At 37.3% G+C, this 27,603-nt stretch overlaps 2 protein-coding genes across 2 annotated transcripts in view; both read right to left on the bottom strand.

The window, feature by feature from the left end:
• The window catches only part of LOC118262721 (sensory neuron membrane protein 2), a 121,795-nt gene that overhangs the window by 20,656 nt on the left and 73,536 nt on the right, over positions 1-27,603 (bottom strand). Inside the window, exon 6 of the mRNA XM_035574292.2 lies at positions 22,756-22,937. Within this exon, the coding sequence (XP_035430185.2) occupies positions 22,756-22,937 (182 nt within the window). The remainder of the gene's footprint in view (positions 1-22,755; positions 22,938-27,603) is intronic.
• Positions 14,561-16,948, bottom strand: LOC118262715 (mucin-2). The gene has a single exon (XM_035574279.2). It carries the CDS (start codon positions 16,757-16,759, stop codon positions 14,963-14,965), a length of 1,797 nt encoding a protein of 598 aa, XP_035430172.2. The 5' UTR covers positions 16,760-16,948; the 3' UTR covers positions 14,561-14,962.

Genomic DNA, 27,603 nt, shown 5'->3' with positions numbered 1-27,603 from the left:
TGTGCACTGTTAAACTATATGTTTGTAAATGTAATCACACTACAGAAGATTATCAATGTTTTTTTTTATAAGGAGTGAAAATCTTTCAATGAATTCTCTCGCTTTGGGCGAGGCGAGAGGGTGTATGAGATTCTTACTGACTAAAAACCACCCCGTTCCTACGTACTCCTGGTCGTTGAACCGGAGCTTCGGTAAACTCGCCTAGGTAATCTGCAACTCCGGGAATTATCAATGCTTCAATAAATAACAACAAAGGCATGCTCTACTTACATACTTTTTTTACTTACAATAATGAATAACTTAAAGGAGACTTGTAGAATCAAGATCTTAGAAAAACACTTCTTGACTTTGAACTAATTAATGAAAGTGAAGCCTTTGTATGCTATACAAAAATAGTATATTGTTGTTTGTACGAGTTTGTAAACATTTTGTTTTTCGCGCATAACTTTGTTGTCGTTCTTGTTTCAGTACTTTTCAGTACAATACTGTAACTAGGTTAAACATTATTTTGTTTTAAGTCCTATAAACAGTTTGTTTTCAGTACGTTTTTATAAAAAAATCAGGCCAGAAGAAAATAACGTCATAGGGAAAGAAATACCTAAGTTTTTTTTAATTTACCTAACTAGGTATTTAGTTCTCCACGGACTCGTGTCATGCAATAACTTTAATAACTAAATGTTATGAATGTGAACTAAGTTAACTAAGTCAAAACCTTATAATTAATTAACATTCGTCTGAAAACGCCCAGTGCTGAGCAAAGGCGATCATCCAAAGACGGAGTTAACAACAGTAAAAGCTTCCTTAAAAAGATTGTTGCTTGGCAGTCGTGTTGGGGGGTGCAATTAATAGATCACCAAAACGTAAGAGATGCTGTAACAAATCCCGTTACAGTTTAAGAAAATACCCAGGTCCCAAAAAGAGGCTGCTGAGGGGGATCACGAGATCCACCTTGATGCCTATCCATCTAAATCCCGCTTGCATCAACTGTAGGCGGAGTTTTGGGGCCCTGGGTGCATAGAGTGGGTACTCTAGGTGGGCACCTCCAGCGGCCTCAGGAAAGACGGTAGCATAGTGGTCACGTGCTGCCGTACAACTTGCACAATGAGGCTCATGGGAGACACACGTCTCCCTGGGGATGTGCCATGACAGGCGTTGGACCGTGGGGGCTCCTATCTATTAACTGGACTCGTTGCCCCATACAGATGTTGAGGGTGGCCACCGAGGTGGTTTAAGTAAGGTAAGAATCCCACACTCTCTAATCCTTTATCCCCAAAAAGCTAGGCGCATTTTGAAGGTTTTATTCCGTCGTCAAAGAATAAGGCCCATTTGTTTCCTGGTTTCTTAAGTCTAGTTTTATGGTATACACTTAGTGTTTCTTTTATATCTCATGCATTTTTCATCGCACCTGAGTGCATCTGTTTTCTCAAAGGGAGGAGAATTATTTTTCTCTCAACTGTGACAATAATGGAAAAATAATTTTAAAACTTAACTTAAAGGATTTATTTTCTCTCTACCTTTTATAATAACACAGTAAAATACTCAAAGCGAATCTTCAAAGCAGTACTAAGGAAATATTAAAAAGCGCTTTTAAAAGATTATAAATCCTTTTGCAATAGTTTAAAGTTTATTTTATTATGAATAGCTTGGAAAAATATTTACAAGTAAAACCCGCCTCCTTTCTGCACAGGAGCTATTCACCAACATTCCAAGCAGATTTTCTATTATTCTTCTTTCGTACTGACTTTATCTTGAAAATTAAAGCAAGACAAAGAAACTAAAGAACTTCTTTAACAGTGGTACCTAGAGCAATTTTGAATATAAGAATAAATAAGTAATTTTAAGAGTTGGGGCATTATGTTTTGGTATGAGTGACGCTCCACCGAAGTGGTAGTACGGCCTCACAGATAACTATCGTGAACAATGCCTGCATTGTGTTTTACCACGTGAGCGAGATAACCGGAGCCGCAGTCCTTTACTATTCCCAAATTTCTAAGCCTTAAATCCTTAAATCGCTAACCCGTAGAAGACTGGCAACGTACTAGTATCTCCTCTGGCCTGGATTGCTTACCGTCAGGTGACATACATTTGTATGTTTTGTATTTATTTACATTTACACAAATAACCACGAAAACATAATAATATTGTTCTTAGAAGAGTAAAAATCGTATATAATATTAATACAATTTCTTAACTATATAAAACTATAAAATTCAATAACATATTGACAATTAGCTAATCAAACGTAAGAGCTATTGACCCACGCATCATTTGACTTAATCAGTTCAATGTCGGGGACTTGTAAAGTTCACGGTGAAAGAACATTCCCCCTTTATATAAGGCTATTCTAGTATTGAAGGTAAAGGTCGAATGCTCAAACTACTGTAAACTTATAGGCAGATAATATCGACACGTGTATCTTTACACACCCTCTATGCCACCCACACACATGCACTATTTACGTGCACATTTTATTATAGCCTGTTGTCGGAGTCTGCGACTTCCAACGACGTGGAATTGTGATAAAAATGTTTGCAACAACTGACAACAGTGGGTAGGTAATCCATGATTTACAATATTTCTCGTTTCGATGCGACCAAGCTGAAGCGGTGCGACCGATGCCGCATCGCTTGGAATGGTTTTTTTAAAACTCTGGACATAGATTTGATCGTTCGTTTTCTAAATTATATTTCTTAAGTTAAATGGAATAAAAAATCGCTCTAATGGATACCGGCGACGATTTTATGTGCGGTCTAGAATCAAGTTTAGATTTAACAAAGATTTTAGTTATACAGTATATTAACTAACAGAGGGCGTTCCTGTTAACCCGCAACAGTATAGCATCCATATATGCTAAAAAATATTACCATTCAAAAACAAAACTTTTTTTTTAATATATTAAAATATTCACCAAAATTTTTAAATCGATACGTAAAAGAAACACTCTGTGCACGCGTAGTTGAAGTTGAAGGAAGGCAAACGTTGCAATTTATTGCTTATTTTTCTATGCTGATATTTTTATTTTAATCTATTAATGATATAGATTAACGAGTTTAAAGGAACACCCTCTATTAGTTAACATACTGTATATAACCATCAATTTAACTAAAGCATCTGCAATGCCTATTGACAGTAGAAAGCGCAAGCATATTTAATCATCATAATACCTTCGGGACTTCCAGTTTTCGATTTGACACTTTGACATTTCAAATGCTAATCGTACGAGGCGAGACGAGCTGTGAGAGTATAAAATTAATATGCAGATGTTATTCGAAACAATCTACAAAATATTATTGTGAATATTATATTTCTTGGTACATTTTAATGTTAGGTATACCTGGAAAAGATCAATCAGTTTTTTGTATAAATCAATTTGATTATCTAGTATAAAAACAAAAACTACTTTTATAATAATAACATTTTTATTATTGAAATTCGTTGTTACTAGGACAATGCGTTTTTATAGGAAAATAAAATATGGCAGTATAACATTTCATGTTACTTCCATTAATAAACGATGAAAAAAAAAACTTTTGTAATAATAAGTGTAAAATAAAAAAAAAAAGTTAATATAGGAACTAAGAATCAATGTCAACACAAACGCAGTATCAACCTCAACCTAGTTGAGAGTAGTTCAGGGAAAATAAACATCTAACACCAGGGAGAAAACAGTGTAAATGAGCTCGCGACAATCCCCTCGGGCGGCTAAATAAATATGATTACCTACAATTTCTCGACCAACGGTCACAGTTGAACACAAAATGAAGAGTGATTGAAAACTGAAAACAAATACACTGAAATATATTTCCTGAAGTAATTACCGTGGACAAACAAACTCCGAGCATTTTATTTACCAACTGTGCCGTGATTTTGTTGGTAAACTTCCATTCCCCGCGCTACATCTTTGGGGAGTCTGCTAGAAATGCTTTCTGAGCAATTATTTTGAAGCAACGAAATATTTGCTCTGTTTCGTGTTGAGAAAATTCTGCCATGAGTGCTCTACACTTGATTAAAGCATCTTCTTTAATCTGCTGAAAAAATCTCGGTTTGGCCAGAAAAGCTTGGCTAAAAAGTATTTGCTGTTGGTCGTGCTGGTGTTTTTGTAATACGGAGATCAGTCTATTGGCAAACATCAGATAATTCCACCGTATTAATGAGAGTACGGTTCGGCTGACCACCTCACTTAACTAACGAGCCGACGAAATTTTTGCTTTTGGAAAATGTTGAAAAATTCACCGCGCGATTGCTAAATAAGACTTGCAAACATGTCGTATGATTTCTTTTTTTAAGAACTCTTGCGAAAGAGACAGACAAAGTATTACCTACGGGAAAAAGTGAGATGACATGTGGGCTTTGGAGCGTCTCATCGCGTGCTCGCAAAATGCTGGAAGCGGGTTGCAGATCCGCAGATACTACGTAGTTCATAGATACGTGGCTTTTATCATTGAAGAATGTATGAACTTCTGATACATACAGCTATGCAGGTATTGCAAGCTTTGAGAGGAGTGCCGAATTCCGTCACCTCTGTATTTTTAAAATTTTTTGTTAAACTTTGTACTTCGTTTTAAACGTTACACTTTTTCTTTTTCAGACGCGCCGTGGTGAGCTTATCACACGTGCATCATTATGTATACACTGGTGTCGGGCTTGTATACTGAGTAAAAGAGAGATATTTGAGATTGAGTACGTAAAAATTCGGCGTCTAATGTTGGGTTTGCCAACGCGCGTGTTGATCAAAGCCCATCTAACCTAGCTACTCTACTTATGCATACTATTTTTACATAGACATGTCTCCAACACCATATAGCCATTTACAACTAAATACTAAATTGACACGTTTCACCCTTCCACATTTCCGCCTTCACAAATATCCTATAACCCGTGCACCGTATCCATATGTGAATAGATAATGTGACGTCCGCGCTCGGCGTTACCTGTGCTAAATCTACATAATATGCTTATGCATGACGCACGCCCATGACGTTATTAAGCTGTAGTGGATAAGTCAAAGCTGTGCAGTCCCTGTATCTGTGTGGCTGTCGTATTTCATTGGACGCTGAGCCGGCGGCGCATGGCGGCGTGCGGCAGCTGATACCGGCCAGTCGCCGACATCGACAGCTGCTATACCTTCCTCTGTACATGCAGGCCTGATCGTGACACAATCGCCGCTCACAATGGCGCCGGTAACGCTCTCGTTTACAATTTCAGCGCTCTACATCCAGTCAGCTAAGGTAAAGGGTTTATCTTTCATTTCGGTGCAGTCAAAGGCAAAATTAAAACGACAATAACAGCAAACGGTCCAAACAAAGGCATTGACATCAAAGCATCGCATATCTATTGTTAGCCTTTGAACTCGTATCTTGCATTCAGCGACACGGAATGTAAAGAAAAAAACTATAACAAGAGGAAATAGGTTTCTAAAATTGCATCGAAATAAAGCTGTACTCAATCCTCGAAAATTGTTTGCATTTCATATTAAAACCCATCCTGTCTGGCCGCCTGTTACCTGCCACCTGGGCTGCAGACGTGTTCGTGTAGAGGGAAATGTAATTATTTGAAAATATGTTCGCTAAGGCCATTTCTCAGAGGTACGCCGTACGATGTAGGATTGTCGAAGCGTGCATCGTACATTTCTCGCGAATGTAGCGTCGTGTTTAGCTAATCCTGTGGAACGGAAATATGCCGACTGGCTTTACTCCGGTAGGGGAGTGCTAAGAGAAAAATATTGAACATTTTCCCTCAGTACTAGCACTAACAGAAGTCGAATAAAATATTTTGCACAAAGTATTCGTGAGATGTGTATCTGGTTTGACCGTTAGGACGTCACTTAGAAGGAAACACGCTCTTTTACCTACCTATAAGCCTTTTCTCAGAAATATACTTTGGGAGTATATTTATGAAGTGCACATAAGAATAGTTGTTTACATAATGACTATGTGTAAAGATTTAAATAAATATTTTACTATTAGCTCGAAACATGGAACATCTACTAATGGCTTGTAATTTGTGCGAGCAGCATAATGTGTGGGCCTAATCAGTGATACTCGTACATATTTAAATCAATAAAACGATATTAATGTCTGTATATGGAAGTGATCCAGTTCTATATAAAATTAGCTTTAATTAATATTTAAATAAGGTATAAATTAAGTCAGTTTCATCATTTGTTATGGTCGGTGAATGATGATATTTTTTTTATAGATGGCAGTTTTTGGCCAGTTTCTGTGGACAGGTTTCGTCGGTTACACTTTTCTAAGAAGTTGTGATGGCCAGATTGTTTGCGGTGACGAGCTCATTAGTTGGACACTTCAGAAATAACGTAGTACCTACTATATAATATATTGCTAATGAATTTCACATAATATCCGCATCTCGAGCCGAGCAAGGTCAACTTGCGTGAGTTAGTTCATCTTGTTTGTGAAACGCATTAGGTGATTGAGGTGGTATAGCAGTGTCAAGGTTGGTTGTCGCGTATGAGATCTCCGATTCGATTTCTGAGTCGTGTAAGACACCATATTATACTGGGTACGTCCCATGCGCGTCCCTACAAAAGGACTTTATGAACCTACGAACTTTTTGTTTTGAACAATGTCCATGATGGGGTTCAATTACATTAAGGAAAGAACAGACATAACTGAAAGTACATATTATTCCTCGAATTTTATTTATTTTTAAATAACTTTAACTATTCAATACATTAAAATTACTGTTGAAGCGAGAGAGATATGTACGATTCGTAGAATTGGCGTTCCACAGGGGGGTAGGCCTCTGCCTACCCCACCAGGCGTGAGATTATGCACATACGAGTATTATGTACATTAAATATATTTACTGCACTATACAAAAACTGTCACTATAGGCTTTGTTAACTCTGATTGACATATCAAAGGCGTGTCGTGTTTTAAAACCGTGTTTAAAATCTCTTGCTATGCAAATGGCAGGCTTTATAGGACACTACTGAACAGACTACGTATAGGGTGTTTCGGAAACACTGTTACTTTCGCTGACGACTAAAGAGTAGGTACAGATTCTGTAAAAACTCTATTTATAACAAAGGTTACAAATATTATTAAATTTAATTATAATAACCCTTTTTTGACTGTCATGCCCAAAAAAGGGATCTATTTTTATTTATTTAACATACAAATTATATTTCCAAACTTAATAATTAGAAACTAAACTCAAATTATGTAACTTAAATATATAGGTATATAAACTAAATAATTACAACAATAACTATAACTTAAATATTTACAACTTAAAAAGAAATAAAAGCTACTAAACTTAAAGCGTCGAAATAAATATCTTAAAATATTACTATAAGTGTCAATAGTTCACTGATACTCTATCTTGATATAGTTTACAAGCATTCGTGAGTTGATTTAATGTTATTGATGTCACTGATATGCTTGTTTAAATTTGATAAGTTCAATTTTAAAATAATGTTATTAATTCTAATTGTGCTGAGTTACCTAAGCGAGAGAAAAAACCCTTTACCCATACGATAATGTTATTTATACATATTTTCTTTCACATTTTTGTTTTTTGAATAATTGAATAGGCTTCAAAACTATTGGACTGTTTTGATTTTTAAACTATACATCTATTACTTCACTTTAAACTATCTGCGAGTATCACAGAATTTTTTCCGCGCTATTCTATCAAGATTAAGTCTTAGGTGGGGAACCAGTGGGGCAATTTAAATTCCCTGTGGACAATTCAATTCATTCTCAATTCTATTCTTTATTGCGTTCCACATGTAAGACTTAGGTGGTAAATTTAAATAGGATACAATGTGGACCCACTCCACAATATAAGTTTAGTAAAGATCACACTTTTACACGACATTTAAAAGACACACGAATTACAAATAAAATTAAATTCAGGAATATTTAGAGGTCAGAATCATTATTAAAATTATAAATACTTAATGAACATTAAAATTAAATCATAATCTTAATAAGAGTAAAAAATAAATTATAATCGTAAACGTGTCGTATCGAAAACCCTTTCTGGGGCTGCGGACTGCCCAGAAGTTTCCCAGGGCTCCGGCTCGAAAAGCAGAAGTAGGAACGGGGTGGTTTTTATTCAGTAAGAGTCTGACACTCCCTCTCGCCTCGCCCAAGGCGGGAGAACAAATTAGATGATTTTCCCCCCTCAAAAAAATTAAAAATCGGTATCCCTTTTCGTTACACCTTGTACATACGGGAGTGTCGTCAGGGGTTTATTGGATAGGCATAAAGTCCTTTCACACCGAGATTGACAGGACATGTTGATTAAAATTTTCGAATCGACATTTTTCAGCTAGCCTGTGATGCCTGTGTGTCGTTCATAAATATGAACTGAACTGATGAAGTAGACAGCTCAATTCGAACTTAATAGACTTCAATAGAGGGAAGTAGATTGGAACGTACGTTTAAATAATTGAATTTTGAGTAGTATTTTAAACTAGGGTTGTATATTAATGCTTTTTAAAGATTTTTTGAACTATTGGTCAGGTTCGAGTTAATATTCCAAAGAAACATTATTGTTGTCTTTATTATGGAAACGAGCAGACAGATCACTTGATGGTAAGCAATCACCGCCGTCCATGGGCACTTGAAACATTAAAGGCATTACAAATACGTTGCCGGTATTTTGAGGGTTAGGAATTTAAGGGATGTTAAGGAATTGGGGATTGGGAAGATTGGGAAGGGCGGTGACAACGATGTCTTTATATATATATATTATGTTACATTAGTACTTATATAAAAACACTTATGTTATATTTAATTTAAATGCACAACATTTTAAGATGTCACAACATGCACTGTATCGTTACCTCATCATACTTATTTTATACCGGTCTACATTTTAAATAAAAAAAAATAACTGTGAAGCATTAAATGATTAAAAAAGAACCTTGTAGTTGAGAATACCAAATAATATTATTGTTCAATATTATAATTTTGGTCGATTAATAAGTCTCTAAAGTCGTTCGCTAAAAAATAAATAGGTACTTAATTTTAAAATTAGACGATCAGGAAATTGACCTAAAATTATTATCTTGTGGTTATTCGCACCTGTGACCGCAAAACACATGTATTATGTATTTTTCTTACATTATTAATTATTTTATTACTTTTACCTACCAATAAACCTATCTAACGTGTAAAAGGATGAGTTCTAGCACTTGCCTACATTTTTATTTTAAGAAATGACATAGAAGAATAATATAGGGTGTCCCAAAATTAACGCAAGATTTGAATTAAATAGAAAACGCCGTTTTTAGTCTTTTGATAGTTATATTTTTATTGACTCGTAAAGTACATAGGATAGGGTTATATATGGAATAACACATCGGACAAATGGCCTCCACGGCTTTGTTGAAATTTGCCATGACCATTCTGCATAAATGTGGCTGAATTTCGTTACTGCAGCGTTGAATCTCCTCCTTTAATGCACAAGTGGTTGTGGGCTTGTTGACATACTTGTGATTTCAAATAACCCCATAAAAAGAAGGTGATCAAGGCTAATGGTGTTAAATCACACGATCTAAGAGGCCAATTTTGATCACCGAAACGAGAGAGTACACGACCTGGAAATGTCTTTAAAATATTCTTTAATAATGAAGACACGTTGTTCTATCGTGTAACGCTCCATTTTTAATAACCCTATACTGTTAGCTGTCAAATTGCTTTTTTTCAGGGTTGCCAACACTTCACTGCACAAATGGGGGCAAATTCAAATCTTGCGTTAATTTTGGGACACCCGATATTAGGTATTCTGTAACTCTTTAAAATTAAACAATTTAGTACATTTATTTATTACTGTAAGTATCTGAACTATCTTTTATTGTTTAATTTGTGACGAAATCTTTGGAACTCACAACTTTTACTTATCTGCCGTATTCATAGAATAGATATTTAACGATTACCTAAACTATTCCTTAGTAACGATTTTGTATCGAAAACAATTTTGTTGCTAAGTTTTGAGTATAATACCTATTAGTAAGCTATATACAACTCCATAGATGCATACATACTAAAGTTAGACATTCTTATATAGGTAGTATAGAACCTGCATTAGTCGCAGATAGGTACAATAAATATATATCTAATGATAGGTGCATATGAATAATGCGGATGGCATTATCACTACCACAAAGGGTAGGGGCATGATCCGCCGGCTAATCAAAATCAATGCTAACCAAATAATTAATTAGTTTCTGTCACAAACACAATGTCTGGTCAATGGCCGTGGCTATTATAAGCTGTCAGATGTTGCAATATACTATTATAATGTGGTCAGCGGTAATGTTGATGTATAATTTGATAATAAAATATAATATAATATATCAGTTCCCATATTATAATATTGCAGAGCGAAGACTAATTGAATACAGTGGTACGATTCATGTTAAAGTGTAAAATGATATGTATTTTTAACCGACTTCTTTATCATTTTGAAAGTCTGTGTAAATACTTAACTGCCGCTTACAGAGACATTTAATGATTACGTAAAGTATTCCTTAGTAGCAATTTTGTATCAAAAACTATTGCTAAGGGCTGGTTTAAGTACCTAACCATTAAATGCCTTTATGAGTACGGCGGTAATTAGATAAGTTTGATGAGTACGGCGGTAAATGCAATGTTTACGAGGAAAATTTACAAGAATTAAAATTGGTAGGTATTATTTTTCTGTGGTCATATTTAAGTAGAATTTAAACCATATAAAGAACAACGTAGGTATGTAGATCTAAGTCGTGACATGAAACTTTACTGACTGTGACTCAAATCCCTCATCCATCAGCAATAACTCCGATTGAATCACTCTTAGACCTATCGATGGCTACAAATTGTCCACTTGAAGCCAGACAGCAGTGATTTTACCGCTGTCTGGCTTCAAGACAGCAGACAGGACAAGAGAGTCGCATGCGAACGAAAAATATTGTACGTTATTAAAATCCGCCGAACTATGCCCAACAGGATTGAAATTTAAGCAAACAAAGCCGAGGCCATTACGTCAAAGTCAAAGTCAAAGTCAAAGTCAAAATCATTTATTTCAAATAGACCAGGAAGGCACTTTTGAACGTCAAAGCAAATATAATAATATTAATAACGTCTGTCTGTCGGTCAGTCCTCTAGTGAAGCTATTTGCTCGTTCCAAAGTGTAGATTCCTATGGAGAAGAACGAGCAAGAAACTCCATAGGTTACTCTTTCTCAATCAGATTTACAATACAATTCTTGGTTACATTGTTTCGATTACTTCAGCTATGTGAGAACAATGTAAAACTTATATACAGTCAAAGCGACAGAAAAAGAAAATAACCCAGAGGACAATAAAAATTAATGCAGTCCGGAGCTGACCAGTCTCAGTTGACAGCGCCCGTTCACGAACATGACACGTACACCAGCACCGCCCAACTCAACCATGTTGCAGGGAATCGGGCGATCCAATGCCCGTGCCACCGCCAATGAGACCTTTGAGTGAGCATGACAACTCCAAGCTGACATAAATGCATTCTACTAGTCTAATTTGATTTCAGTTAATTACAGGGCTCTCACATTTACAATAATTGTATAAAGTACAGAATACATCGAAATAACATGGTTATATTACTACGTTTTATTAGTTATCCTGTGGAGCCGGACCAGCTTGCCTCCAAGCATTTTTATCTTCTATATAATCATTTAGTTTGTAGTATGCTTGTCTACATAACGTTTTTTTAATACATAGTTTAAATTTTGATTCATTCAGATTCTGTATTTCCATTGGAACTCTATTATAACATTTAACACAGAATCCCATAAATGACTTACTTATTTTTGACAATCTAAAAAATGGTTGACTTAATCTATCCTTATGTCTAGTTTGATAGTTGTGTCTGTCAGATACTTTCGCAAACAAATGTAGGTTTTTTCTAACATACATAATATTTTCATAAATAAATTGACATGGAACGGTCATAATATTGATCTCCTTAAACTTTTCTCTAAGAGATTCCCGACGACCTAGGTTGTAAATAGCTCTGACGGCGCGCTTTTGTAGGATAAAGATAGACTCAACATCAGCAGCTTGTCCCCACAGCAAAATGCCATACGACATGATGCTATGGAAGTAACTGAAATACACTAGTCTTGCCGTGCCTATGTCGGTTAGCTGTCTGATCTTCCAGACAGCGTAAGCTGCAGAGCTCAATCGTCCCGCTAGCGATGTAATGTGGGGACCCCATTGCAATTTGTCATCTACAGTGATTCCTAGGAAAGTAGTCTCTTTTACAAATTCTAATTTCTGACTATTTAATAATACATCGCATTGGTTAGTCTTAACATTTGGCAAAACAAATCTAATACATTTTGTCTTTTTATCATTTAATACTAAGTTATTTGATGTAAACCAATTTTGAACCTTCATTAGAGCATTATTTACGTCGTCATAATTATTTTTTCGTCTATTTATTTTAAAAACTAAATCGTCTCGATGCGTCCCAACAATTTGTTTTTGTAAGGTATAAGCCGGTAAACGAGCTGACGGATCACCTGATGGTAAGCAATCGCCGCTGCCCATGGACACTTGAAACACCAGAGGCGTTGCAAGTGCGTTGCCGGTCTTTTGGAAGTTAGGAATTTAAGGGCCATAAATTGGGCCTCAGGTAACCTCACTTACACTACGGAACACAACACAAGCTTTGTTTCACATCGGTTTTCTATGAGGCCGTGGTATCACTCCGGTCGAGCAACATAGCTCTCTAACACTTGTGATTTTGTGAAAACAACACACGATGTTTTATTATCCGCACGTACATTGACGCATCATTATTTTTAAACCGCATATAAAATTAAAATATAGTTCCTTACTCATTATTCCTTTTAGCTTTTTATTTATTGATTGTGTCATAGATCAGAACAAAATGAACTTTGAAAGCAATACCGGCATTACGATGATAAATCAATTTGAATAATGTTGTTTGTGACAGCCCTGGAAGAACCGGCTGGACGGCGAATACTCGATCAATTCACTTCTCATGGATGTCACATTATGAATATTGATATAAGTTAATTTATTCAACAAAATATTATGTGATGGGGGACTTTGTCAGCTTCATCTAGTAAGTATTATTAATCTGAGTAAAGTCAAAGTCAAATCATTTATTCCAATTAAACCATATACTTAGGTAGTTTTGAAACGTCAACAAAGAAAGAAATAGATAATAGTCTGTCAGTCTGTCCATCAGTAAAGCTAGGTGTGGTAAATAGGTATGGTTTGTCGACTCTGACCCATTAGGTATATTGATTTTGATAGCTCCGAAATTAATTAATTTAGGATTAATTTCGCCTTTGATGCCAGATTCGTGCCAAAACTAATACATTATGACGTATTATTAATACATTATGATACATTATGGTGCACTAGCTAAGCGTAATCTAATTTCTATTAAAATTTCTAGAGAAAAATGGAAAATTTTCTGGCTGCATTGTTACCATCACCCTTCTATCAAGCTAAGCATCTTATAGTAAACTGCATCAATTTCCCCATGATCCTTTGGACACGCGAGAGGATTATGGGAAAATGGATTCACTTTGTAATATAAAATCTTTTGTGTGCTCAAGATTAGTTTTGTGAATAAGAAAGAGGTTTTATGTCCTGTTAGTGATGTTAAAGGCTTAACTACACAATGTCTCATTATCTTGCTGTTAGCTTAAAGATGTAGCTAGGTAGGTAAGACATATATATATGTATGTTAAAAGAGGATAAGTATAGGTTTTGTTTATGTGGAACTTTATTTTATGTTTAGTTACTTTGTCGTATTAGAATACGTCTGTAATGACAAATGTAATGTGTGCAATAATAATAATAAATAATGCCAATGGGTTAATACCTAACAGCCTCGATAACCACATTAGGAGACTGGCGTTGGGCGGATGGATCAAGGGCCTGATGCAGAAGGCAGTGCTCCTCGAAACTGTACATAATGTGAGGAGGTTTCTGACTCTGGAGCCCTAACCACCGGTAGCTTGGACCATGCCTCCGCTACCGGTCGGCTCCTATTTTTATATTTTTAAACATTATTTTATGTTGTATTTTATTAGTAGTATTTAAACATGTAATTTTAGAGAATTTTAAATAGATATATGGAAATCAATAATAACGTTTCGAATGGAAAATATGTCAAATTATACGTCAATAGAATATAAGATAAGAAGGACTCTAAATTTTTATAAGTTTCTGTAGACCAACAGAAACTTTGTGAATGATGAAATAAATCTTTAGTTTATTTGTATACTTCACTTTGAAGATAAATATTTAGCACATTAATCATCATAAAATGGACAGACTATAGTTGTTATATTTCTATGTGATGAGTAAACGATACGGTCGCGTGTAACATACTACTGTCCTTCAGTACATTCGCACCTTCCGTTGTTTCCGCATCAGAACTTGATTCTAAATGTTAATTACAAAAATAACAAGCTATTGACCATGTTATCCATTATTTTTAGAAATAATTTTATGCTTAGCCTTTCATTTAAATATTATTAATCATTAGGATGCGCAGTTAAATCAATAACACAACGCACGTATAAAAAATCTTCTTTAATGTACACATAAAAAAGTAAATAAATGCTTTTTGGTATAATATTACAAATAAACATTCGCATATTTTGCATAATTATATTTATATTTACACAGTAAGAGCAATCCCCGTCGTGACGGTGTCCGTCGCAATAGACATACATAATGCGTTTGCGCAACTGACATTTAAATACAAAGCAGTTATTTTTCCTGCGCAGATAATACAATGTTAGGATAAAAATCTTGATGACAAGTTCTAACTTATAAGTTGTAAACAATGTGACACGTGTTAATGTGAAGGAATCACAAGGTAATATTAATAATACGATTATGACGAACTTATCTATAATTAAGTAGGTATTTGTGATAACTGAGACCACTGATTGATTAAAAACCTACGTACGAGTTTCACGTGTTTTTATTTTGTTGATACTGTCCCCGTGACACTGTTGGTGCCGTTGTAGTGCCGCTGCCGAAGATTTGTAGCCTAGGTTGTCCCCAGCTGAAACTATAGCTGGGCAACTGTGGTCGTTTCGTAGGATTCAGATACAGGTCGAATATTGACTGAGTCGTTGGTTTCTGTGTTGAGGTGATTTGAGGTTTCACAGTAGAGTATGATGATGTTTTAGTAGTTCTGTCCTGGGTCGTGTTTGCTAGTGTGCTCTGTGCTTTAGTCCAGAATGTAAATGGTGTAGTTTTCGTTGAGACAGTCTGCAGTTTCGGCGTCGCCGGCGTTGTTGATGTTCGTGATGTGAACGTGTACCATGAGAAGTCTGATTTGGGTTTTGTTGTCGATTTACTGGTCGTGGATCTCTGTGTGAAGGCAGGCCAAGTCCATGGTGTTCTAGCTGTTGTTGATGTAACTGTTGGACGAGTGGTTGGTCTCTGAGTGGTAGTCATAGGTTTGTAAGTAGTGGTGACTGCTCGAGGAGCAATAGAAGTCGTGCTTGGTTTCGTCGTGGGCGAAGTAAATTGCCAATTCCATGTCGTTCTCGCTGAAGAAGGAGATGGCCTAGTTGTTGATTTAAATCCGGAGAAATTATACGAGAACGGACTTAGTGTCCTGATTGTTGTTGTAGAAGATGGAAATTTGTAGAAAGAGCTTGATGAAGTTATTGGCCGGTATGTCGTCGTAGTCGTGGGTGCACGGTACGTGGTAGTCGGTGACCGGTATGTAGTGGTAGTAGGTGGCCGGTATGTAGTGGTAGTAGTAGGTGGTCTCCAAGTGGTTGTAGTTACAGTGGTGCTCCTTGTCGTAGGTCTTAACGTAGTAGTAGTTACATTGCGTACAGGCGTGCTCGCTGCATAGAATATGGGACGAACAGTAGCTGCTACCGATGCCGTGCTCGGTGTGTAATATCTATCGTATCCGATATCGTAATATTTCGTAGTCTTTTGTGTATCACCATTGCGATGTTTCTTCCTAAACTGATTAGTTTCGATCGTCCTCCACGGCTTCACGGGCGGTACGTACGTCGTGGTAGTTGTTGTCGTGGTGGTGGTGGGGCGTGGTGCATACGTAGGTGGCAGGCTGATGTGCTGCGATGGTTGGTTAAGCACCGGCAGTTTCAGTTCATCAATGTTGTCAATTTTATAATTAGTCCAATCTACTCGTCCTCTGCTTGGATCGGACACTTTACCATAATTTTCTCTAACGATGGCTGCAATCGATAAAAATGACGGCAGACCGTTATTTGTATTTTGTCTGTATGTCGTAACATTCTGCTCGTCGTTACTGTCCACGTAATTGTAACCTCGAGATCTTGTAATGGGCACTGAACTCTTCACATTAGTATCACAGTCCACGAGATATTTCTTAGTGTTATGTTTGCAATGTTGTGGATACACTACCCACGCCAGGAATCCGTTACCCTGCAGCCGAGTGTGTTCCTCGTGCACTATCAACGCACATTCGACATCATTGGAGATGTCTTCGTCACGTAATGCGGAGCATGGCAGACCGCACGCCTTGCCGGGGCCGCACCAGTAGAGTTCACTGATTTGAAAAATGCCATGGTCACCGCTGTAAGGGTTGTTGGCATTGGTGTCGAAGCGTGATTCGTGGTAAGCGATGCACACCCAGGTGGAGATGTCATCAGGGTGCACTCCGAGCGACTCTAACTCGCGAGCTAGCTCACAGCGCTCGTAGATACGCGCGCCGACGACCGAGAGAAGCGCACACGTCAACCACGCGACACGATTCATCGCAACGTGCGTTTGACCGTCCTGCGCTCGCGCACTCTTTTTTACGTAAGTACCGAGATCAACCTCCCGCCACGCGCCGCTCTCTATGTGTGTCGCGCCCGTATTTTTACCATAATCTTAATTATTTTAGGTCAGCTGCCATGCATTTTAGAGCAGAAAAGAGGGTCATTGCTTCCAAGTTATTATGGTGTCTTAAATGTCTAGTATACGGGAGCTGAATGAACATCATTGAGCCTACAGGTTCACCTTGGCGGGGCGTGTCACCGTCGCACCAGACCAGACGTCGTGCGAGTCACTCGGAACTTCAATGAAGATAATATTGATGGTTTAAACATATTCATTTTGTTCACGTACATTCTGCGATCACTAAATACGTGCGCAAAATTAAACATTTTCTTTTGTTTTAAAACAAATAAATACGAAGCGCGATGAGAAGCTTGCGCGCTGTGACCGGTTTTATAATGACAACATGAGTACGAAAAGTTGCTTGTTAGGGTTGCGACGGAAATTGTATACGTTTTAAAAATTGTTTTCGTCTGTTTACTGTTTGTCCTATTTTTGGTTGAGATGTGATTTTAACAACCTGGCTGCGGTGGTGACATAAAAAACGACATAGAGTTAGGTGTTAGCGCCTCGTGAAATATAAAGTTGATACAATTTTACGTAAAAGCCAGTGGAAAGTAACACATGTGGTAGCTTTTTGTTCTGACCTAAATTAACAGGTTCGGGGAGAGCAGAGCGGTTGGGAAGGCTTTGACGCCACTCCACTGGCGCAGCGCAAACATACACGCTTTAGGTGCTTGACAAACTGCGCTCTGCGAGTGCGCCCGAATTTTCGCATCCGTTAGAAATTCGGTTTCGGACATCTCTCGTCTCGAGTATAAAGGTCAATATTTAAAATGGCTAATGGCTTGTTTCATTATACGAGACTATTATTACCAAAGCACATTTTAAGTTTTACTTTATTTTCGTATCCACAATGACTTCATTATAAATCGATATGAACTCGAGAATTAGTGAGCATCAGTGTTAAAATTTGTTCAAGGTTGAGCGGCGGGCGGCGGCGCGGCGTGCATGCGTGCGCGTGCTGTGTGTAAACATTCGGTCGTTTCCGTGGCAGGTCAAGAGGTGCGCCGTTGGCCTCTCTTGCCTAATAATAAGTTTGAACTTAAAGATTATCGTAAATTCTAATATATCACATCTACATATCGGATAATCGTGCCTATCAATCAAGTCAAAGGACTCTATATTTTACTGCTGATAACTACCGTTTGATTTAATGTAGACAACGTAAACAAGTAGGTACACCTTAATCATAGGTTATTTTTCTTGAGACCGCGCATAAAAAGGTGAGTAAACATTTATTGAGTGTGAAAACGATTATGTATTAACGACTGTGATCACATAATGTTTACCTTAGAGTCTAGATGATTGTTTACCTTCATAAAATTAAGGATAATGAAGACCAGTAATGACTGTACCTACCTACAATCGAAATAAAGTGCATTTTCAAACAATAGCCGCAATTTATTATTTCACATGCATATTGCTTGTGATGGTTCGAATACAAAATTTGGCACGAACAATTCAATTCAGGGTTCAATCAATGAAAAAGCTTTTATCAATATTTGTGGCCTAATTGGTCCTTTAATGTGATTCTAGTGCATTTGCATAAAATATGCGTTGCTCTATTTGAAAATTTAAAATGATTGTGTACATGTACAGGGTGGCCGAGAATGAGTAACGGGGTATTCTTGTTAGGACATTAGGTAAATGATGAGATGAAGGGTTAGAGATTTTCTTACCATCTTTTTTACAATATCTTTCTTATTAGATAAACCAGATACCAAATAATTTTAGTAGGTACCTGTTATTTAAAAAATGAAGTCGGAGAGAATACCTTCTTTAAATTTTTAATTTCGTATTCCTTTTTAATTCAACGGAATCTCACAGAAAATACAAAATATTTTCTAGGAAGTAACTTTATAATCTACGCATATAACAGTACAAGAGGTTGTTTTATAAATCTAGATTTTGTAACGACCTGTAATTATAACAGAAACTGTACGGTATATTTACGATGAAAAGTGCTCTTCAACAATGGTAAATAATTTCAATAATTATTAAAATGGACGGCTTCATTATGTCCATTGTTTGTGTTTCCATCAACACTTTAATTTGTGTACAAATTTTGCATTGGTAAATATATTATGTAGATGGCACTGCGTTCGAAAATAGGTGGCGGAGTGTGCATTAAATCAAATAAGGCAGTTGTCACACTGCCGGCGTGGAAACGAGGAACAGTGGGTTAATTTCTTGCTCAAGAAAAAGATAATTGTTTTAATTAATGTAATTATACAGGGTGTCCCTGAAGTCGACGTCCAACAGGCATAGTGCTCCAGTAATACGGAATTCAGGATAATGTAAGGAAGACTGCAGACGAAAAAATAAAGATTTGTAGCAACAAGATTCAAAAGACTGGCACAGGGTGTACTTTTTCGTGGATAACATATAAGTCACTGTAATTTAAAAACTGTAGGACTTAGATTATTTTTTTATATTTTTCTGATAACAGTTGGAACCTTGCTGATCATCTAGTGCCCGTTGGACGTCGACTTCAGGGACACCCTGTAGGTATACTATACGCCAAGGCAGTGGTAAAGGTGTCTTAGGTTTACGCTTTTTTGCCCTCAAAAAATCGCGTTCTCATTGATCGAGATTATTCTCGCAACCAATGATATAAGGGACCGCGAGTTCACTTCGATCTTTTGGATTGAATGTTACAGAATAGGCTAGCACACAAGTACCCACAAACCCACCCGAGACCCTGTTTATACATAAGATTTTTCTGGACAGCAAATTAAAATCATTGTTTTAGGAATAGATAAGTAATTCCTAATTAATGTTTTGAATTCCAGGTCCTTAAGATAAAAAAAACATTTTACTGATATTCTCATGACATTGAAAATCAGTAATCAGTATTCATAACAGTTATTTCAATGACTAATCTATGGCGTGTTATCTATGTATAAAAATGCATACTGATGGGGGCATTGAATGTCATCTGGGGACCACGAGGTTGTTGTGTAGTGGATTTGTAACGGTATCTTAGGGTCAATATAATTGCCAACGTAAGCACAGGCCTGCGGACGATGAGCAAGGGTAGCTCGCCGCCCTACTAGAACCAGACCCAAGCGCACTGCGCTTCGCGTTCCGCGCGCACTTCAAAGAGCCATCAGACCACCACAAATAGGGCCCAGTAGAGTGTTTGCCCAGCCCGGAGCTACGGACTACCTAGAGGATTACCGGGGCTCTAACACGAAGAGCAGGAGTAGGAACAAGGTGATTTTTAGTCAGTAATAGTCTGATACTCTTTCTCGCCTCACCCAGGCGGAAGGAGTAATTGGATGATTTTCCTCCCTTAAAAACGGACCTAGCTAGTTCATTCGGTGTTTTCGCTTTACTAATAGCTACGTAACAGCCATCAAATATCTTCAAGAGCGATTCAACTGTGAAATTAGTAAATAAATAAAATAAGAATCCCATTTTATGCAATATTCAAATCAAACATAATAAATACGAGGCGAACAACAAATAAATACCATTTTATAAAGAGGATGAAAATTGTAAAATGCAATGCAAATCGAGCGGAGTAGCTCAAGCTAATATTGTTCGCCTTCGGTCGAGCGTATCTAGTGATTTCCTCAAATCAATTTCCTGCGATCATAGGATTAATATTTTCTGAGAGAAAATTGAGAGTTTTCATAACAATAAAATTGCTTCGCTCGTACTGCAGATGGGGAATTATTTTTATAGTGCATATTTCTACAGCAACTTGAACGTCAACGCTATTATTATGAGTTTTAGGAATTTTACTCAATTACCTTTTATTAAATGTTTTATGCTTATTTTTGTTAGAGAGCTTTACAGTACGCTAAGCATTACTGCTTTATTATAAAAATCTATTTATTTATTATTTATTATTATCAACTTACGACTATTATTACAGGAACTTATCCTAATGCAATAGCGTAGACTAGCAATATTCTAATTATTTATTGTTTTTATTATCTCACAGTGACTTGCCGACAGATTTGAACGTGGATCCGAAGTATTCACTTGAATGACAGTCACGACAAGGCAACAGTTACGTGATAGGACAGAAGTTCAGTCTATGTTTCAACTGCATTTGTTATTGTGTCTAATTTTTTTAGGCGTACATTTATTATATTGTTAATGAATCACAACTATGGAAATTGTGTGAGTATTGTGTCACATTATGAGTGAGAGAGAGGCAGACATTTTTTATACTTACTAAGATGGCGTTTGGCCATCATCTCGCCTGGTGGTAAGCGATGATGTGACCGACGATGGAGCACGAGAAATTGACCTATGAGGCGTATTGTAAGCAGTTGCTTACAATTGCTCTCTGCTTCTAAGAGCTGTGGTAACTACCACAATCACAATCAAAGTTTAAACAGAGAATAGACTTAGAAGCGGAGATATGTTTTAAGAAAGATGTGAAAAGTCCATATGGTTATTTAAGAATGCTATTTTAGTACTAAATCGTCGGGATTTCGTCGAACGAATAGGTACTCGAGTAGGCAGAGGATTAACGGTGTTCTTGGTAGATATATAATATATGTTACATGTAGGTAAGTACCATTTTAAAAGGAACAAGACTATTTCCAACCTCTCACCGGTCTTTAATTCCAGATTCCAGGATCTATTCTTTGAGCAAGTCCTTAAATAATTTTGTTCCTGTCCAAAGTGCTTTTTGGTGTTTCGTATCGCTAAATCCAAATATAGAAGATCGATGTTAACTTGCCAATATCAAGACGAATTTTAAATGTGAGTAATTTATAGATTTCGAATGTCTTCATTAGTACATGCTAAGATAGATCGGATAAAAATAGGATAATTGAAGTTTTACCTTATGTATCTGTACCTAAAACTAATGTAAACGTTCTCATATGTGAAATGGCACATCTAAATAAACGTCGTGCTTTTTTTTGAGGGGGAAAATTATCCAATGACTTCTCCCGCCTTGGGCGAAGCGAGAGGGAGTGTCAGACTCTTACTGACTAAAAACCACCCCGTTCCTTCTCCTGCTTTTCAAGCCGGAGCCCCGGTAAACCCTCTAGGTAGTCCGCAGCTCCGGATCAGGCATCAGCCTTACTGGGCCCCATCTGTGGTGGTCTGATGGCTCTTTGAGGCGCGCGCGGAACGCGACGCGCCGCACGCACGGGTCTGGTTCTGTTCGGGCGGTGAGCTACCCTTGCTCGCCGTCCGCAGGCCCGCACTTACGGTGGCCGGAGATCGTCGCGCGATCCCCGACGCCCGGAGTGTCTCTCGCGACGGCTGGGGCCTGAGGAGGTTTGTTCTCTCACGCGCCCCGCCTCCTCCTTTGCTAGCATGACTGCTTCGCAGAAGGAGAAGACGGCATCTCAATCCCTCTCGCTCGGCACCATGGCCTGAACCAGTGCCGGGCGCGAGAGGTCGCCGTCAAATAAACGTCATGCTTGCATTATCGTGGTATCTTAAGTTTTTTTTATTTCCATTTGGTATAAACTGATAAACGAGCAGACGTATTACCTGATAGTAAGTATCGCGATACCATGGACACCAGAAACACCAGAGGCGTTACAAGTGCGTGGCCGGCCTATTAGGGGTTAAAAATTTAAAGGTTGTTGGGAATCGGGGATTGGGAAGACTGGGTAGGGGGGGAAGGGGGGAAGGGGTTCTATAGTCTGCGGCCTCACTTAAACAACGAAACACAACGCAAGCGTGGTTTCACGTCAGTTTTCTGTGAGGCCGTGATATGGCTCTTCTCCACCGTATAGTTCTTGTTTGTCCAATGGGTCAAAGGTATAGTGGTGATGTGTGTATACGAAATAATATCTTCGTAAACGAATCCAAGAGCTTAAAAAACATCTTAGTACCTATAGGGCAACGCTTAATAGAAATGATAAATAAGACTTATTTTAGCCACTTACCGACACAGCTGTACAGCTCCATGGCACCTTTAAGTAGGCACCCATCTTCTCGGTTCAGACCTCGCGTCTCATTCAGACAGAAGCAACCTTCATCATTGTCTAGCAGCCACTCGTTGGCAGCATACCTATACGTTGGGATGCCCTTGTACTCCGTGTCATACTCGTACCGGAGCTCCACTGATCTGGTGACAAATAAAAATTGATGGTTAGAATCATCTTGTGGAGTTTAACGTATTAAGATAATAACTTCATAACTCTGAAAAAAAAATACAGAAATGTTTTATATCATCACTACACGTTATATAAATTAAATAATAAATCACGGTTTAATCTCATACATTATTGGAGAAAAGCTCTACTAGTTTCGAGTCACAGAGGGACTCTTCATCGTGTGCAGCTTGCGCAGGCGCGCACGCGTTTCTCGTGTTTCTCCATTATTATGCGTGTGTAAACCGTGATTTTTTATTTAATTTATTATGTCTCACAATAGTTATTATAAAAAGTTATACAAATTCTTATTAAGTTAGAGGCACTCATCATTTCTTTAGTTTTATCCTTAAGGTTAGAGGAAAGTTACGCTATTTTTTTTTCAAATTAATTTTATGATTGTACCGTGTATGAAGACGCACGCTAGTAGCTCGTGCACCATTTGCGATCATACCGTTGAATTTAATAATTATCTTGTCAATGCAGGCCTATCGTTATATACAGAGATCTTAGTAATTTTTTCAAAGTCATAGTCAAATAATTTATTCCAATTAAACCATTAATATTTAAGTACTATTGAAACGTCAACAAAGAAAGAAATAAAAAATAGTCGGTCAGCCTGTCCGTCAGTGAAGCTAGGTGCTCAAAAAAAAGTGTAGCTTCGAATGGAGAAGAACGACCGAGAAACTCCATAATAGTCTAATTATCTTAAAATAACAAAGTATCTTTTAAAAAAGTATTTTTTCATATTCATCTAGTAGTTCCAAAGATAAACGCGTTTAAACAAACAGTCGAGCAAACAGACAAACTCTACGTTATTATGTTAGTATAGATTAATATGGAGCATGTTGTGTATCTATCGAGGATCATGTTAACGGATATTGGGAGAATATATAATCCCTATACCTAATATAGCTAGCTAGGAACAATAGCTGACACATCTATGTCGAGCGAGTAAGTGGATCGCACCAATTCCCAGGTTCAATTAAAACGGGTCAAGGTGTCTCATGTTTCCGTCCGACTGGCTCGTATGGCACCTTGTCCAATATTGCTATGATCTCAGACGAGACGACGACTATTCCCAATATAGGTATTAATCAATTTACTAGCTGTCCATACTACGAGTATACTAATATTATGAACGTGAGACTGTATGTATCTGTTTGTTTGTCCGTCTTTCACGGCAAAACGGAGAGACGAATTAATGTGATTGGTTAATTTGTAATAGTTGGAGGGATGGAGAGTGTCATAGGCTATAAAACATCACGCTACGGTCAATAGGAGCCGAGCAGCACGTTTAAGTGTATAGAAGAAGCTACTAATATAGGTATATGTAGGTACTAAATTACTATGACATTTATATTTTACTTTTCCAATCTGCAATCATTTCCACACGAGCGCAACGGAATATAATCATTAAAATTTTAACAAAATAAAAAAAATCCTTTCATTACTAACGAATACGTATAATTGGAATTTTTAAATCCCCATAGAAATATGAAAAAACAATTTCTGTGCTTCATACAGAGTTCTTTAAAATACCATGTTCGTTAATTCAGTTGTAATTATTTTCATTCGCGCTTCAATTATTGGAGAGAAGGCCCGTGGGTATGTGCATTCCGTGAATATATCAATTAATCAGTCTGATGGACTTCAAAAAGAATTCGTTTGATACAAAAGCCGTCAATGGCAACGTTTTGGGAGCGCTGCAATATTGAAACGTTACTAATTGATAGGTACTACGTGTCAAAAGTACACAAATTGGCATCGTGTATCATAATTTACTGTGTAGTGGCGCTCTCCTCGCTTCACACATGGAAAACTGCAATTAAAATCTAGGATTAATTAACTTCAGTTCATACTCTGTTATCTACCGTAAATTTTGTGGAGCCGCACCATTTCATGTGTGTATAACGTCCACGTTTTGCCAATTATCTCGTCCACACGGTGTTTGTAATAGCTACTCTCCGATACCCTAACAACCCTTAAATACCTAATTTCCAATAGGCCGGCAACGCACTTGTAACGATCGTGTTTCAGGTATTCACGGGTGTTTACCGGCTTATACCATAAAAATACACAAATAAAAGTTAAAAAAAGATGCTGCAGATACGTCGTGTAAAATCCTAAAAAATCTGTGTGCCATATAGATATATCTAGATAGCATATTATTGTACCCTTGGTACACAGTTTTTTAAGATTTTAATAGCTGATATAAAAAAAATATATTTGCATTGTATTCAGTTTCTAGCTGTCCTACTCAGAGTCATCCAATGGTTTCTTAACCGAGTCCTTAGCACTGTTTTCTGATACAAAATAGTTACTAAGGAATGATTTAAGTAATCATTTAATGTTTCCGAGTGCGGCAGTTAGTCTACTTCTTTTGCTACGCTAATACAATAATGAATATCCGTCAGAAATACGAATTCAGGATCACCCTTGGCTCCGGCTAAAAGTAGGATAAGGAACAGGGTGGTTTTTAGTCAGTAAGAATCTGACACTCCCTCCCGCCTCACCCAAGGCGGGAGAAGTCAAAGGATGATTCCCCCTTCAAAAAAAAAGGATCTCTCTCGGCTATTTAATCAGCCAGGCGTATCCAAATTATGTACTACAAACTTGATGCAGTAACAACAAAACGAAGCAACACAAATGAAGACTAAATCGTTCACAGTTCATTTTCGATAATTAATGTACGGGCGAGCGAACCCCCGCCGCGCTGGATTATCTCTGCTCACAACGCCAGTTATTGTTTTAGATCGAACCGGAATTAATATGAGCACTCAATGCGAGAGCAAAAACGACATATCTCACAAACAAAGATAAAATAAACAGATATATATATATATATACATGGGATTATAAGATTTTAAACTGACATGGTCACTAGTAATATCTTTTGAACTTAAAATGGGATATTTTAATATGTTTATTCGTTTTTGTGAGTTTCCAATATTTAGGCACTGTTGCAAGCGCCAATCATCATCACGGATGAATAAAAACTAATAAACATAGTATTCTTTTTTAAGTTCTAATGACATTATAATATGGGATTATTTCTTGTTGTTAAGCTTCGTGAATTACAGTTGAGCCACGTTACTATTTTCATGTGATGTCCAGAATCAAGCCTTTTAAAATATTGTCATGGAAAGCTTTTGATTTTTATTTGCATTGTTTTTGGATTGTCTCGATTGGAAATGCCATTTGAACGGTCTTTTGTCAAATGCTTTTGTATAGGGATTGGGAATACCTCAAAAAAACATGCAGTCGAATTGAGACCCTCCTCCTTTTTGACGAAGTCGGTTTTTTTAGAGCAGACGGATCACTCGATGGTAAGTGATCAGCGATAGCCATGGCCGCTCGCATGACTTTTCTAGAGTTACCACAGGCTTTTGGAAAAGGGCGTATTCTCTTTTTTTGTAAACTGGGGGCCTACTCCGGTTCTCGAATGCGACGTTTCGTTTAATCTTCGGCCGTAGGTTTTATTGATTTACTAATAGAATTACTTAAAATAAGGTTTTATTTTTAATTTCATATCAATACCTTTTTATTTATCTTTATTCGTTAATTTTTGCTCACGAAAGTTCGCAATAAATAGAATTCTAGTATGCAATCTGCGAAGCTTTTTCGTTCGTTCGTTGAATTAGAGTAGACCCCCTGGTTCGGATATAGAATTTCTTTTGTTTTCCTCTTTCGTTTTTAGGCAAATGCAATATAGGGACGTATAAATATCGAAATACCGTGTTTCACTTTGTGGACGAATAGCCGTCGAGTGCACAGTGCACCACAATAAAACACAATAAAGGCTCACAAATAAAATCCCTTTGTTCAAAATAGAATATTTTTCAACCTTTCAAACCTTTGTGTTTCGTTGGATGAGTGGCCATGGTTGCCGACCATGGAGTATCGAGTTTTAAACTCGGTTAAAGGATAGTAGCTACGATTGGGGTATGGATTTACCCTAATATTTATTAATTCTAAAATCATATTGGCAAAAGACTCGTTTTCAAAACTGCGAGTTTCATTAGTTATAAGAAAATAGACATTTTATTTGTTCAGGGTGCAGTTTTCTACACCTAATGAAAAGCTTACGTAATAGCTCGTAATTCTAGTGGCAGCAAACTCAGATATGACTCTGATTTCCGAATCACAATACCGGTACCAAATAATTGGAAATTTTCAATTTCAAACTTCTTCTACCATTAATTGGCAGCGCGCCGTCCGCCATTGAAGCCCGGTGAATGACAATGGCCGCTCTTAATACCTTCACAATGAACGAATAAAGCAAATGAGAAATGTCGCTGTGCTATTCATATTGTTTGTCTGGCTTTGTTTTCATTAAAAATGCAAGTTTCAGTATAAAACATGTTAGTGTTCGATTAATAAATTAATTGTTCTGTGAGGAAGTTTGTTGGTCGCTGCGTGTATAGTGTATGAGATCCGATATGGCTCGAAACTAGTTGAAGATGCTCGAAAAATTATATTAACTTTAAGTGTGGGAGAGTCATACTTCCTCACGAATGGGCCAGCTCGACCAGATAACCGGAGTGGCATGGCCTTACAGTAAACCGAAGTGAAACAACGCCTACATAGACCATTGAGGGACTGAAGTTACCGCAAGCCCAATTATCCCCCTCCCAATTT

The sequence above is a fragment of the Spodoptera frugiperda genome, chromosome 25 (genome assembly GCF_023101765.2).
Source record: "Spodoptera frugiperda isolate SF20-4 chromosome 25, AGI-APGP_CSIRO_Sfru_2.0, whole genome shotgun sequence".
NCBI lineage: Eukaryota > Metazoa > Arthropoda > Insecta > Lepidoptera > Noctuidae > Spodoptera > Spodoptera frugiperda.
Note: the sequence above shows the minus strand (reverse complement) of the source record. Positions and strands in the feature narration are given on the sequence as shown.